The 15751-nt window shown below is 42.0% G+C and overlaps 1 protein-coding gene across 1 annotated transcript in view; it reads left to right on the forward strand.

Annotated features, from left to right (window-relative positions):
• The window catches only part of LOC116395150 (V-set and transmembrane domain-containing protein 2-like protein), a 47301-nt gene extending 31653 nt beyond the window's left edge, over positions 1 to 15648 (forward strand). The window contains exons 2-4 of the mRNA XM_031868766.1: positions 7651 to 7820; positions 8098 to 8142; positions 13233 to 15648. Of these exons, the coding sequence (XP_031724626.1) occupies positions 7651 to 7820; positions 8098 to 8142; positions 13233 to 13673 (656 nt within the window). The 3' untranslated portion in view covers positions 13674 to 15648. The remainder of the gene's footprint in view (positions 1 to 7650; positions 7821 to 8097; positions 8143 to 13232) is intronic.
• Positions 15649 to 15751: the final 103 nt, after the last annotated feature.

The raw sequence follows: 15751 nt of genomic DNA on the forward strand, positions 1-15751 counted from the left end.
GACTGATGTGGTCTTTCAGAGCGGAGTAAGGCCCCTGCTGGATGAGACGCCAGATTCATGTGCCTGTGTTATTCCTGGTGGCGATGGAGAGGACAGACTCGAGTTTGAGAGCTGATACTGCACTGCACAGAGAAACACTGCATCTAGATCTACTGTCCCCTGATTACAAATACAACAAATATACAGCCAATCCTTTAATGTTACTTTGATTACAGATTATTTGATGTTAAGGTTTTGTTTCGCAATCTCTTGAATGATCAAGCGAGCCTCTTCATCCGCCCGATGCCTCTCTCAGATACGTGTGCTGAACACGAGATGCATAAAGCACACTCACTTCAAACAGCTTTGTACTACGAAGGCGTCATTGTTATTCTGAACTCTCCTCACCCATTGGGCTTCTGCGAGGAAGTAATCGTTGGGTGTTGATGTGGTAATAATTTCTTGTACAGAGGTGGCACCTTTTGTTGTGTTGAATTACAGAAAAAAAACAAAAAAAGCTGACCTGTCCTTGGTGTTCTGGCTGAACCCTCTGGCTCAGGAAGCCATGTTCTCCTTTTAACCTTTTTCATTTGATTAAGAGGGAAAACAGTGTTTGACCTGCGCTGTGGGGAGGCAGGCAGGCAGGCAGGCAGCTGGGATTTGGGCCAAAACAGCAGGAAGCTGAGCTCAAGTGGGGGGAGCTGGCAGGGCCAAGGGTGGAGAAGGTCCACAGGCACACACACACACACACTTCCTTGTATGTGTGTGTGTGTGTGTATGTGTGTGTGTGTGTGTGTGTGTGTGTGTGTGTGTGTGTGTGTGTGTAATTAGATAAACAAAAACAGATAATTTACTCTGGAATTGATTACGTAGAACCAGGCGGCAACCTTCGGTTCTGCTGAGTGAAGCCAAGTGTCTTAACACTTGCATTCTCTCTACTGACCGGCAGGGGGCGACTCCTCTGGTTGCAAAAAGAAGTCTGATTGTATAGAAGTCTATGAGAAAATGACTCTACTTCTCTCTTGATTTATTACCTCAGTAAACATTGTAAACATGAGTTTATGGTCTCAATCTCTAGTTTCAAGTCTTCTTTATTACAGCATGATGTTCATTTAGTAAATGATGGTCCTTTTAAAGAGGAGTATGCTTTAGGGCGGGCTTACTGTGATTGACAGGTCGCTGCTGCTACCAGATCCGTATTAGGCATCACTACGTCACTACTCCGCATTCCAAACATGGTAACTTCCGTTCATCGGTTGCAAAAAAAAGATTCATCCGGAGCTTTCATTCGAAAGGGATCACCACCTTATCGTGATGTGGGGGTTTGCGTGTCTCGATGTGACCAGTGGAGCTACGTTGGCTGGAGTCTTGTACTCCTGGTAGAGACATCTGTACCGAACAGGTCAAAACCTTCTGGTCCTCCAGGTTTGAGGTTGGGCTCATAACTCTCTCTTTAAAACCGTATTATTACAAAATACATTTTATTAGTCTGTGAATAAATGCTAGATCTCCTCAAAACCCAAGTCTAGATCTCGTGTGCTTGCCACTTGCTGATTGAAGTGAAGTGGGTTAACCTCAAAGTTAGCCACAACTCCGGCTCAGGCGCACTAAAGATGGGCTGAGCCACAATGTGGACCACTGGTATTCTCCTCTGAGCTTTTTTTCCAACATTTCTATTGTTTAACTGATAGCATTAATCAGTCCAAATGACTTATTGTCGGTTCAGGGTTAAATGGTTACTTACTAACATAGTTCCAGATACAGGCCTGGCTCTCTCTCTCTCACTGAGGTAAATAAATAAACAGAATATACTGATAATTAGTTATTTACTGTACACACTGCGTAAATTGCACCAGCTGCAAACACAGCAAGGTTCTGTTTTGTATCAGAGGGAAAACTCACAGAATATTTTGACAACATATGGCAAACGCAAAGCCTGCATTGCTGAAAACTCCAGTGCACACAAGTTTCCCATCTACTAATCTTGGATAAGACCACACACTTATGATACAAGGGGTGGACCTTTCTCGGGTCTTATTTTGATCCAACGAGGATTTCAAAACTTCATTTGAAATCTAACGGGGAAATCTCAATCAACAGTGGCTCTTAGAGACAGCATCCTGTTAGTGTGTGACTGCAGGTTTGATTGCTCACACTGTACTGACTAAACTCCAACCTGCTCCCTCATTGCTGTTCTTGCTGAGTCTGACCTCTGACCTCCCGTCGGAGAAGAGCGCAAGAGCTACACTACCCATAACATTAACTACAGCGCATCACATAATGAACAGCATTCAGAGGCTGATGCACACAGTTCCAGTTTCATTTCAGCCATTTAGCAGACGTAGAAAATATGCAAACACGAGAGATTTTACTCTGCTGTTTGAGTGAAGCCGTAACCACAGCGGCATTTACATTTAAATATATAGAGGCTATCCATTAGGGAATATTAGACACATTAGCATTGTAATGAAAATACAATTCTACTTAGCAAAGGTGTAATTGAAGAAAACAGCAATATAAACCCTCCTTTTTCTCGGAGTGTAACGGAGGACGCCCATAAATCAGCCTAATTGCCGTTATGGTGGCGATTGAGTCACGGGGTGATGGTGGGAAGCTCTTGAGAGTACTGTATGCAGCCCGATGCACCACCAGCCATCTCGCACACCGAACAGCATTGACATTCAGGGGCTGATGCCGCCGGCTGCCCGATCATGCAGCAGGCGCCATCTATTTTGCAACAAAACAACAAGTAGAAGCGAGCCGTTTGCAACTTGTCTCACATCGTCTGGTTCACACGGCGGCAGTTAAAAAGAAGGGTAATTCATGTCATGGCTTCACATCAGTGATCATGTTTAGGCAGACAAACGATATTTGAATAAGATGTTTTTTCATGATTCTATCTACATTTAGATTGTAACAGTATGGTAGTTTGTAATATGGTCGATTGGTGATTTCTTTAGGTTTTTCCAGTGGTTGTGTAGATGCTGTTTCAGTGTCTGTAGTATGTATGAGTCTACATTTTAACCATACACATGGGGCAGAAATCTATTGCTGGACTGACCTTCATAATTACAAACTGCTGGCCGCAATTAGCGGGTGCTTTCTTCCTCAGAGAAGTTCACTGTTGATTATTCATGCAGGGGAACATTCTAGTCCCCTGATGAATCAGCTTTAGCTTTGGTTGTCAGCAGTGTAAGGCAGTTACAAAGATGTGACGTGTAGGTATAGAGGATTAGGAGTTGTTTTTATTTAAGGAGCCCTTTGTGGAATTCCGAGCAAATCCATGATTGAGGGATTGCCTCCACATGGCTCTCGAACACGACGATGGTTGAGCTTGTGGCTAAGAGCTAACGGTGTTAACAGCTCAAACGGTGCAAACATATCGGTTACCGGTGATAATCGCCGTATGAGGGCAGTACAGAACAGCGGCCATTAGCTAGCCAGGGAGGCACACAAACAGGGACTCACATGCACTAACATGCATGGCAGCCGGACCATTAATAATATGCTCCATTGATGCTCTGAATGTCATATAGAGAAGGCCCCTTTGACAGAACTGTGCTGTTGCTAACTGATCAGCAAGGTGATGTACTCAGGTTTCAATTAATAATTTATAATGAATTAATTGCAGTTTTCAATTCACTCAATTCAAATGTTTGTGGTTGTTTTGAAGTTTTAGTGCATTGTTAAATTACTGTGCAGAGAAACATGGAAGTGCAGGTCTTTTTCCTCAATGCAGTAAAAACTACGTTAACGATGACTCTGGGACATCTAAATGGGATTCCACCAATATTTAAGCTGAATCAGCTTAACTCCGCAACAAGCTGGACACACAGCTCTGACAAAAGAGGCGGAAAAAAAGCTCTGCGGAGCTGCGAAGTCTGGTTATAATTCTGTGCGTGTGCGGCAGACTCCTTTCTTATTATGCAGCATCATTTGATTGAGTGTTACTGTAAAAATATTGATTAGTGGAGCTTTAAAGTTATTAGTCACACCAGCGTTCGACAAGACACAATGTTCAATCTGAAGCGCATTGATCTCTTGCCACAAATATTGCCCACCCACTCATTAAACCGAAACTTGTGTGCATTATGGACAGTATATCACTTTCAAAGTAACTCCCGTGATTCTCATTTGAAATGACTGTCTTTGATGTAAACCAGTCCTTCCCTTCTTTCTGACCTTGTCGTTTCAGAGTGCTCATCATCCCAAGGTAGACCCATGCTGCCCGTGTAAACAGGCTATTAGATGGAGTATGGTGGAGGTTTTAGGGAGGCTGGAGTAATACCGTGGCGCAAAGAAACATCTCCCGCTCCCCTTTTTTTTATCACGACTGTAATTACCGCATTCCATTTGTCAAAGAAATAAACAATAACCGGCGCCCGCCCGCAGCTATCTGCTACCTCGCACATTGTCCTCCGCCTTCCTCCTCCTCTTCTTCTGTCTCTCTCTCTCTCTCTCATATTAATTCCTCCCTTTATCCTTACGATATATTAGTCTCTCACAAACACACAGAGGCTCGCTCTCACCAACACCGACCCCGCTCATTAATTCAATCTCTGGTGTTGATTTATTCTCTCGCTCATCGCACAAATCCAGAGTTTCTCCTTCACATTTCTGCGTCCATCTCCACTACTTGCTCCCCCGCTGTAGATGGGTTGACGGGGATGGTACTGTAGCTTTAGTTCAGCAATGGCCCGAGAGCCTTCCTCTCTTCATCTTGGAGATAATGATAATGCTTCAGGGTGAGCAGACCCAACTCATCGCAGCCTTTTATTGCCTCAACAATGAGAGCGTAAGGGCTTAGAGATGACTATTACCAAAGAGATACGGCATTAGATAGCCACGTGTTTGAATCATTGGCACACCAGAGTCGATGGACAATAGAGATTTGCAGAGCAGGAGATAGTGATTACATTTAAAGTGGTGATCTGCGAGAGTTTCTTTAAATTTTCTCCCAATTTGTTTTACAGTAAAAGCTGTTTTTGATGGGTGGATTTTGTAAATTGCTCAGTGAGCTTTATCTCCCTTACATTATAATGGACCGGTGATGAGTATCACAGTTTCCTGGTTTCCGATTGTGTGACGCATTTGGTCAAAGAAATGTGCTCGGATTCCGCGTTTCGGGGTTTCACAGCTAATTGGGAAAAAGACAGATTATCATTGCGAAAGAGGCTCAATCTCTTACACAGCAGTTTCTTTTTTTTTCAGTCCAAGCTTTGAATATTATCAACATCAGAGGGGCATTGTTGCTGGCTCCGGCTGTGTAATGTCAAATCGATACCCGGTGCGCTTCGGGTTTCACAAATGAAAAATACAAGCAGATTTGATCAATGTACAAAGAGGGATGTATGACTGGAGGCTCGTACTGCTCTCGTAATACAAGACGGATCCATAGCGCAGCCTCAGTAGGTCGAACAGACGATGTTAATCTGTGACCGGCACTTAGTCGGTGCAGGTTTGACTCATTTTTATTGACTGATGAGCCAGACACATCTTTGAGCAGGACTCCTGCTCTCTTTTAAATAGCTGCATGATTAAAAAATGTGCACAATCCTTCTGAAGTGTCACTCTCCTGTCAGGAAAAAGCTCCGAATGCCAGATTACACTTCAGTGACATCAAATGTGACTCAAATCCATGTGGTGCTGATCTTCGTTTGGAATAACATGCATCTCATCTAGCCTACTGGTTTCAAGGGGACTTCCACACACGTGTGGAGTGGAAAATATTGTGACAGTCATGGCATTGAAAATGCAGTTGCTATTATTTTCATGGTGATGGAAGAAGCTCTCATTACCGAAACATTAGTTGACTTCATCCACCTTATGTGAAATAGGTTCAGTTGTGGCATTTGATTTTTGGTAGCACATTTTCCTAATTCATTTCTGTAAATCAATTCTTGGCTATTTCTCTTCCCTTCCCCGTACTGTTAGTCAGAGCTGCCACTACTTATCTTAATGTAAATGTAGTCTGAATGTCAGTGGAGAGGAGAGGAAAAGATGACTTATAATCTTTGTTTTCCTTGTCATACAAACGTTTATTTTTTCCTTACCAATGAATGATGGTCGAACACAATTGAACATGTTTGTTTGATGGCATTTGAAACCACGCCACCATCACTGATTGTACACCGTTAAGACAAGACGATGTAACATGTAACACCTGTAGCACACAGCGGACACGTTCTACAAACAGATGAAGTAGTTCATAGTAGACAGCATGTGCCGGTCCAGAGAAGACTGCTGCTCCTCTGGTGAGTTGTGCGATGATTTTGGGAAGTAGGACATGCGTTGAATCGGGGGTTGAAACCTACACCACATAAAAAAGGTTCTATTGTTTTAGCACAAATGTGCTAGCTGTGAACCGCTACTTTGAGCAAACAGCATATGCTGACGAGGAAGACTGCCTTGTGTGGTTGAAAGCTCCAGAAAGATTCATTAAATGGACCTTTTATTTATTTTAACATGTAAAGGATGAAAGCAAATGACTTCGTTCACTGTGACATTATCCTTTTTATTTTTTCATGAGCAAAAGTAACATAGTATCGATTTGAGCGTGCAAAAAAAAATCCCTAAAAAGTTTCCTTCTCGTATGAAATAATTCCCTGCTGAGCTCCACTCAAAGAGGCTCGCCTTCAGTTTGATGGCTACACTCGGGTCTGTGGTTTGAGTTGGATGGTTAGGAAAAGGGTATTACAGAAATACATAGAAAGGAAAAGGTTATGCAAGTTAGAGGATTTTCCTAGTCCGACAGTTACCAGTTTCCAAATTTAGGGATGCCAAAAAAACTTCAGTATACCCATGATAACTGACATTTACCATTCAGCTTGAGCCTATTTCCAAGTTTGATCCCTGTTCCACTGTCGGTTCAGATGTGTCCCAGTCAAAGGAGGGGCTTCAAGAACTGATGGACAACTGACAACTTGTGTCCCACAGTTATGTTTAGTTGTAAATATATCCGTGTAAGACAGGGAAACCACTGACGAAGACAGAAACATGTACCTGTTGTAAAACACGAAACAATAAATGTAACTTTCCCTCTTCATAAATGCGACTGAGTATTCGTGAGGAAAGGAGATGTGTGGCTCCCCTTTAAGCTAAATATCCAGGGTTCCTTTGTGCATTGTGGGGGTGACAGCTGGTCTGCTGGGTTTTGTTTTTATGGTTTTGTGCAGCTTGATGGGAACCAAAATGTTCCAAATGTGGGTTCAGATTCAGCTCCAGCTGCACCTGAATATAACACTCACTCTGTTCAGGTTCGGTATCGTCGGCTAATTACAGATTGTGCAAATAAAGCTATGTAAAAGGATTTACTTAGCTCTCACGCTATAGGTTATAAGGTGCTGGTGAGTAAAGTATTTTCAATGGATTAGTGAATATGAAGCTCAAATATTTGCTTCGTGGGGTCACCAATGCGAAAATGTCTACATCATTTCATGGTTTCCTGTATCTAACTCCTGTATAACTCTCCTGCTGGTTCTGGGTCTAGGAATCATCCTGATCAGATGCCCGAACCACCTTAACTTGCGATTTAAGATAATAAAATCACAATAAATGTGACTTCTATCCATCAGGAACAAACGTCATATCTTTGGTGTATCTGACATGTTTTTAAAAAGGCAATGATAATGACATCATGTGTTAACCGTGTCCCCTTCTGTGTCTGTCCAGCCATGTTCACAGAGGTGCCTCATGATATGACTGCTCAGAAGGGTCAGGATGTGGAGATGGCGTGCTCCTTCAGAGGGGCGGGGACGCCCTCGTATTCACTGGAGATCCAGTGGTGGTACATCAGGAACCATCTTGACTGGACGGACAGACAACCCTGGACCACCAATGAAGTAGGTTGATAGCAGGAACTCTGCTGCCTTTCTGATCTCTTTTGCAACACCTGTAAATGAACCATCCATCAATCAGCAGCCTCTATTTCATGCTTCAGCTTCATTTTGGGGAGAATCCAAGGTCAATTCTTACAACACCTTGTTCTAGTGTTACCTGCATGGGTTCATGTGGATTTATCTATTGGTTGACACTTGTGTACATATTCTATAATATGTCTATAACCCCATTATAACTGTAATCTAACTGCAATAATAAATTCTTCAAATATTGTTCTAGGTGGCTCCTGAGGAGGAGATGCCAAAGGATGCTACAAAGATAAGTGTGAGTAAACCACTATCTCCTGTCATTCTTGTGAAACAAAGCCTCATATTTGCGGTGGTGTTATATGATGAAATGAGGCACTAAGCCCTCGTGATTAAATTAAAATGTCTTCTTCCAGGTGTTGTACTTACAAGGATCTCTTTTTCACCCAGTGCTGTTAATGCCCCAGACGACGCATCAACACATTCACTCCTTCCTTGACGGGTTTGCAGAATCACAGTGTGAGCCAAAGAGCGGGGGGGTTTCTCAGATTCTCATAAACGCCCCCTGCGTCCTTATGACTTCAACACCGAATCCAAATAATAAACCGTGAAGGGGACAAGCTGGGGAAGTCAGCAGAGCTTTTTATATATCTCCTCCTGTATCCATGTGCGTGTGTGTTTGTGTGGGTGGAGCCCGAACACTGCAGGCTATACAGCTGGGAAATGATGATGAGCTTTCTCTATATAATGAATGTCGGCCCACATTCATATAGTGCAGCAAAAACACGCAGACACAAACTGATGACTTGTGCTACAAAACATCATTAAGCTTTCACATACTGTCAGTTTGTGGTGGAAAAAAACGATTCAATAGTACCGAGTGAGTCCTATGATACTGAGATTACGAAACATTGAGAAAAAAGTTTGTCTTTAAAGTATTTATTCTCTGCACAGAGAAGGTTCAATCGTCATACAGGAGGAATGAACCCAGAGTGTTGGTTGTGTACGACTTATAAAGGCCTTGAGCACATGGTGGGATAGGAGGAGTTCATCACGAGCACATCTGGACCACAGTGACCAATCACTGATTAACCATTGAATGGTTAATCAGTGATTGGTCCACTATGAAGCCCCTTATCTAAGTTGACAATATCATGCCCTTGATTAAGACACACATCCAATATTACTGAGAGGACCCTTACTGACCATGTCTGACTTGTATTAACCTATCAAAGAGTGGTCAGAGAATAACACAGATAGATAAGTCACAGGGGAAATTTGCCGTCACAGGCAGGAAGGTGGGTGATAAACAAAGTCGTATTTATATCTTGGTACGTCACACGTCTCGATGTCCCCAGACTCTTAGCTTCTCTGTGATGTGAACTTGCAAAGCTTTTACTTCCAAGATGTGGTATCTTTGTACTTTCAAGGCCCAAAATAGATTTTTTTTAAGCAGCACCTTTGTCTGAGAGTGTGTGCGTGTGAATGGGAGTGATGGGCTGGGAGGAGTGTATCCAGGCTATACATAACATCTAGTATACTGTGGCTCTTATATTTTGTGTTTGTATCTCTCTATCACTGTCTACATACATACATGTTAAACCTAATTTCATCTTAAACATTGCCAAGCCCAATTCATAATAGGCAGCTGTAAACCTTTCATATATATTTTTACTGAACTTGTACGCACCAACGACACTAATACCATTAAAGGAAACGTATGTTTTGGGGAACACTCATTTGCTTTCTTGCTGAGTTGGATTAGAAGAGACATTGATACAACCTTTTGACAGACAAAACACACAAACTCAAAAGCACTTTAAAAAAAAAAACACATTCACACTGTTTCCTCCTGCCTCCAGTCTTTATGCTAAGCTAGGCTAACCATCTCCTGCCTGTAGCTTCATAGTTGATAGACAAACATGAGTGGTCGATAAGCACATCATTATTTTTGCATTACAGTTAAAGTCAGCAAAGTATATTGTATGATTTTTATTTTCTAATAAAAATACATACTATAATTTTTTAAATAAGTTTTTACAACATTAGACTATTTTTTCTTCACTTTTTTTGAAATATGACTTTTTATGACTTTTACTGACATATTGTGACCTTTTATGACTTTTTTCGACATCCTTTCCTTTACTTTTAATGGCATGTTATCATTTGAGTTCTTCCCACTGTTTTGTCATGCTATACTATGACTTCTTTATGACTTTTATTAACGTGCTATACTATGAATTTTGTCGACATACTATATACTATGACTATTTTATTACTTTTTTCGACATACTTTTCACTGTATGGCAAACAGACAACAGTGAATGGACCCAAATGCGGACAGACACATGGAGCAGAAGGATGATAAACGGTGATTTTAATAAAGAAATGTCCAAAACAAAACTTACATGCCAAGTCAGTCCAAAACTTAATAACTGAAATCCAAATTAACAGAATCGTTCAAAATGACATATAAAACAGTATGAGGTACAAAAGATAACTGCACGAAGGATACAAACAGGAAATATCATGAGAGAAACCTCTCCTCAACGGATGGATCCCAGACGTCCTAACAGTCAAACAAGGCCTGTAGGGTGGGGGGAGGGGGTCCGGAGGAGGGATGTCTTGGACAAAGTGGCCAGAGAGCTGAAGAATGGGGGGGGGGGGGAGGAACCTCAGACTCATGGTCTGGGGCCTAGGCAGGCAGAACCCCAGGGCGTCCAGGAGGACAGCCAAACGGGCTGAACCATCCCCCATCAGCAAATTACTTTATTCCATCATGCTATACTATGACTTTATTCCATCATGCTATACTATGACTTTATTTCATCATGCTATACTATGACTTTATTCCATCATGCTATACTGACTTTATTCCATCATGCTATAGTATGACTTTATTTCATCATGCTATACTATGACTTTATTCCATCATGCAATACTATGACTTTATTTCATCATGCTATACTATGACTTTATTCCATCATGCTATACTATGACTTTATTTCATCATGCTATACTATGACTTTATTCCATCATGCTATGCTGTGACTTTATTTCATCATGCTATGTATACTGTAGCGTCATGTGAAGCAACGTCTGTTTCTGATGACAGCGGCCGCTGATCACAGCTGTCAGTCAGCTTTATCAGCTGGAGAGACTTTTGACAGTTTGTACCTTACACATGATCACAGTACTTATACTAATAAAGACAGTTATCATCACTGCCTGTTATCTGTTTCACAAACTGCATTGAGTATTTATACTGTGTTCTGTGTCCTGTTTATAAGCGCAGAATACGTTTGTCATATTTACTAATTATTTGCGTCTATATGTTTTGAAATTCTGATTGTGAAGTCATTAAATAACCCAGAATATGATTATGGTTTCTCTTGAACACTGGAATTAATTTATTAGGCTCCACGTTTCGGGGGAAATTGAAATGATATAACTCATCAAACCCAACATTCAGGAATGATCAGTCCCACGTGACTGAATGGAAATGATGACAAATGATGTAAAAAGTGTTTCCTCTCTCCAGCTCTCTCTGACTTTAATTGTCTCCAGAATAAAAGTTATTGAGGGATCTGAGGGATCAGATCATGAAAAGACAAATCTTTCTAATAAATGAAGAAAGTTATTTGTGGTCCTTTTGTTGTTCAGACCTACAATTACTATATATTTAAACCAAATGGTGAATCAGAAAATTAATCAAGTATAAAACTTGAGTTCAATCTGTAAAATGTCTTCAATCTGGTAAGAAACTCCAGTGATCTTGAGAACAATCAGATCAGTCCAATCAGCTGCAGCGTCCAATCAAATAACTGATGAATGAAGGGGGCGTGCCGGCCGCTAAAACACTTCCTGGAAGGCTGCTCCCGTGCATCCTCACTCTTCAGCAATCCCTCCTCGCTCCTCAGAGCAGAAATAAGAGCTTTGGGACGGCGAGGAAATGTCAAATAAGAGACTTGGGATGTACCCTATGACTTTTTTTCGACATGCTATACTAAAATACATGTTGCATGGCTGGGAACAAAACAATAATGCACGGGAGCGGAGAGCATCTCGCCGCCAGAAAGGTGGAGCTTTACACCGGGCCCAGGTGCCTCCAATTAGTGCAATCAACACCTCCAGGTACCTGTTGCATGAAAGAGACATACTGTATACAAGTAAACAAGCCAGCGGACCGTCACAGCATACTATACTATGCATTTTGAATGGCATTTTTATGGCATATTATACTATGACATTTCTGCGACATACTATAGTATGGCATTTTAATGGCATACTTATGACATACTAGAATATGATAATATCTGATGTAATTTATGACAGTTTGGCCATTTTGTGGCTTCTATGCTTTGGCATTTTTATGGCATTCTATATTCAAAAGTTCTATTGGCATAGTATATTATGACATCTTTAGGGCATAGAGTATAACATTTTCTATGACATACAATAGTAATACTTTGTTATGGCATATATTACTATGATTTCTTATTATATAAACATTTTTATGACATACTATGTTATAATTTTTTTTCATGAAATACTACATAACATTTTAATGGCATACTTTTGACTGAAAATCCTATGTCACACTATACTATGACATGTTTTATAGAATACTATACTATGACCTTTGGTCATTTTTCTTATGGTCATTGTACTTCATCAGGTACATAAAAAAGGCTACCGACAACATTTACATGTTAAACTGATGTTGTTATAACAGTTGCTACTGGGGGTATGAATCATTGGCTTAGCAGCGATTTAACTGATGATTTAATGGTTAGTATGAGTGGGACTGATTTTCCTGTAGTGCTTCATTGCACATTCGCATTACGCACTCTGTCTGCCATGTTTGTTTGTTGCGTGCAGCGTTAGCGGTGTTAGATTATGGGGTGTTCATCATGGAAGAAATAGACCTGATCACAAATGCTGAATTGTGTTTCAGGAATACATTTATTTCCAATTAATGGTTTTGTTCCGTTGCCATTTTGAAGCAACATTGAAAATACCCACCTGTCCTCTCCTGGGGCCATTTACGTCTGTCGGATATGATAACGTTTCAAGGTTTTTGCTTTAAACGAGAGTACATTAACTTTTGAAAGAAGAATTAGGTCATTCCTCCTCTTCCAAATAAGTGAACAATAAAATAAACTCTTGCTCAATTTAATACACTCAAAGGTTTTGCCGCCACAGCTTTACGTGGTGTGATATGACCAGTAGCTTATGGTGGCTAATGTTGGCAAACTTTAGATAGCTTTGTAACTGATAATGTCACTTTAATTACTTAAGATATCCTGGTATTGACACAGCAGTGGCCACTCGGCAAAAGTTGCTACTTTCTAACTTTTCTCTCTTTATTTCGTCCACCGTTGCCAGGTTGTGAAGGTTGTAGGAAGCAACATCTCGCATAAACTCCGCCTCTCCCGGGTCAAGCCGTCTGACGAGGGCACCTACGAGTGCCACGTTATCGACTTCAGCGACGCCGCGGGTGCCCGCCACCACCGCGTCAGGGCCTACCTGCAGGTGGTGCCAGAGAGCGACATCCCCACCAGCAACCGCAACGACAACTTCGAGGCCCTGGACGACACCAAGGGCGACGACGCCGAGTCTCACGCCGGCGCCAAAGAGCACGCCCACGGCCATCACCAGAACCACGGGCACCACCAGGAGAAGGGCAAGCGGCCCTCGTCACCGGCCCACCACGGCCACAGCCACAGCGGCAGCAGTCAGCAGCAGAAGGCGGGCAGAGAGCTGAGGAAGAGGGACGCGGACAGTAACCGCAATGACTGCACCAACGAGCCGAGCTGCGCGCCGTAGACGCTGGCTCATTACACCCGAGTGATAGATTACGCGAGGATTGCGTAACGTGACGCGTGTCACAGCATGAAAAGCTATTCTTCCCACACAGCTCCAAATCGAGAATCTCTAGAAATGTACAGTGTAGGGCTTGTTCAGAGCACGGTGCTGTAAAATGTGCTGGGAAATGTAGCTTTTTCCTGCTGTGCGTGGGTCTGTCAGTAAAGGCTTGCTTTACGACATTCAGCAGGGGGTGTGGGGTGGGGGGGGGGGGGGGTCACTTGTCTTGCTATTTACCCATGTTCCACTCTTGTACTTTAGATACTGTAAATGACAACCCTGCTTTCAGGCTCATACTTCTTCCACTGCCTTACTCTCTCATTTGATACACACTCAGTATATTCGACTTTTTGTAACTGGGTCTGTGCCCCAGTGCGAGCAAGTTCCTTTTATTCTGAGGGTGCACTGAGTGACATCAAACCAGTCAGTAATTCTTCCCTGGAAATCTTGTCGGAGATTGCAAAATCTGTGTGCATCCGAAATTCAGCAATTTATTCTGTGTTTACTCCCGGAGGGGGGGGGGGGAGAAAACATGCTTCCTTCAGCAGAAACTCATCAAGGACAGATACGGCCTCAATTCATTCGTGTTGGAGTAAACACAGTGGCAAAAACAAAAAATCCCAGTGTGGGATTTTTTGTTTCCCCACATTTGTGCGCAATTCAAACAGAGCACATCACAGGCTGTGTTTTCACCCCACCTGTTTTGGAAAGCCATGAAAGAATCAAAATCTGTGCCACTAAAAGAATCTGGCGTGCCTCTGAATCCACTCTGCGACAAGAAATCTACGGGAGAAATGTGATCTTGGTGCAAGATACTTTTTTGGAAGAGTAGTGCTGTAGTCCTATCCCAGCTTTAGTTCCCTTATTCCGATGCTCCGGCCCAGCGCTCAATCATTTAACAAGCCTCAATCCTCTCCACTACAAGCCTCTAATCCGCTCTGTATATATGACTGTATAATGTGAAATAAAGTGCATGTTCAGACATTTTCTTAAAAACTTTTTCAACCAACCATACACAAAGACAGTGTGTTAGTTAACATTTGTTTTCATTTATTTGTTTGGTTCATTTAAAAAAAAAAAAAAAGTTCTGAATCTTAATTTCTTTTTTGGAAGTCTTGTCCAATAGAAATTTTATTTACTCAGCAGCTTTCAGTTGCTTTACTGCTCTCCAGAAGTGCTGTACAGACAGATGAATGACATGTTCTCTTCATAGCTGCTCAGAAAGGGGTTTCCCTTTATGTATCTTAGTACTTAAGCAGTGTTTCTCAAAACTACTGTGCTGTATGTGCAGGGCTGCAAACATGAGTGTTGCCGTGTTTTAATGAGCTTTGAACATAGGATTCATTTTGTGCAGTTTGGGACTGGGTGTGTGTGGGGGCGGGGGGGGGGGTCTGAGAGGATGTGAGAGGCTATTTCACCTCTGTCAATTTTGTAACTCGATGAGGATCTCTTGGTTTAGATGCTTGCGTGAAGTGCAGGGCAACGCTTCGCTCTGAGGGGATCTAATGGGACAAGGTGAATGGGGGTCACGTTGTGGATAAAGGCCCCGGGCAGCGAGGGGCGAGAAGTAGGAGGAAAATGTTGTTAGTGAAACACTGAAATTGTCTGTTCACACTGCCTCAAAATACAGCCTGTGTCTCAAGGCCATGCGGGGGCTGTACTTCTCCGCTGTGTTATCCATCAGACGAACTGCAGCGCTCCTGTTATCGTTGCCCGGTGGACTGGCAGGATGCTTTACTAACAGGGGAGTCATCAGTGGGATTGTTTTTTTTTTTTTTTCAATAAGTAACTTTGATTTGATGTTTTGTAAAGAACAGATCACTGTAAAAAAAAAAAAAAATACTAAAAAAAAGAGGTATAATGTACATTTCTTCTAGAATGTTCGGTCTCACACTAAGTGTATGGCTTTATCAAATGAAATAAATTGTATATGAAACATCAGTGGACATTTTTGCATTGATTTGGAGGCGTGAGGGCAGAAGCTACAACCAGCTTAGATTTAATTTAGAGCAGGGGTCTCAAACTCAAGGCCTGCGGGC

The sequence above is a fragment of the Anarrhichthys ocellatus genome, unplaced genomic scaffold (assembly GCF_004355925.1).
Source record: "Anarrhichthys ocellatus isolate YVR2014 unplaced genomic scaffold, GSC_Weel_1.0 scaffold44, whole genome shotgun sequence".
Classification (NCBI taxonomy): domain Eukaryota; kingdom Metazoa; phylum Chordata; class Actinopteri; order Perciformes; family Anarhichadidae; genus Anarrhichthys; species Anarrhichthys ocellatus.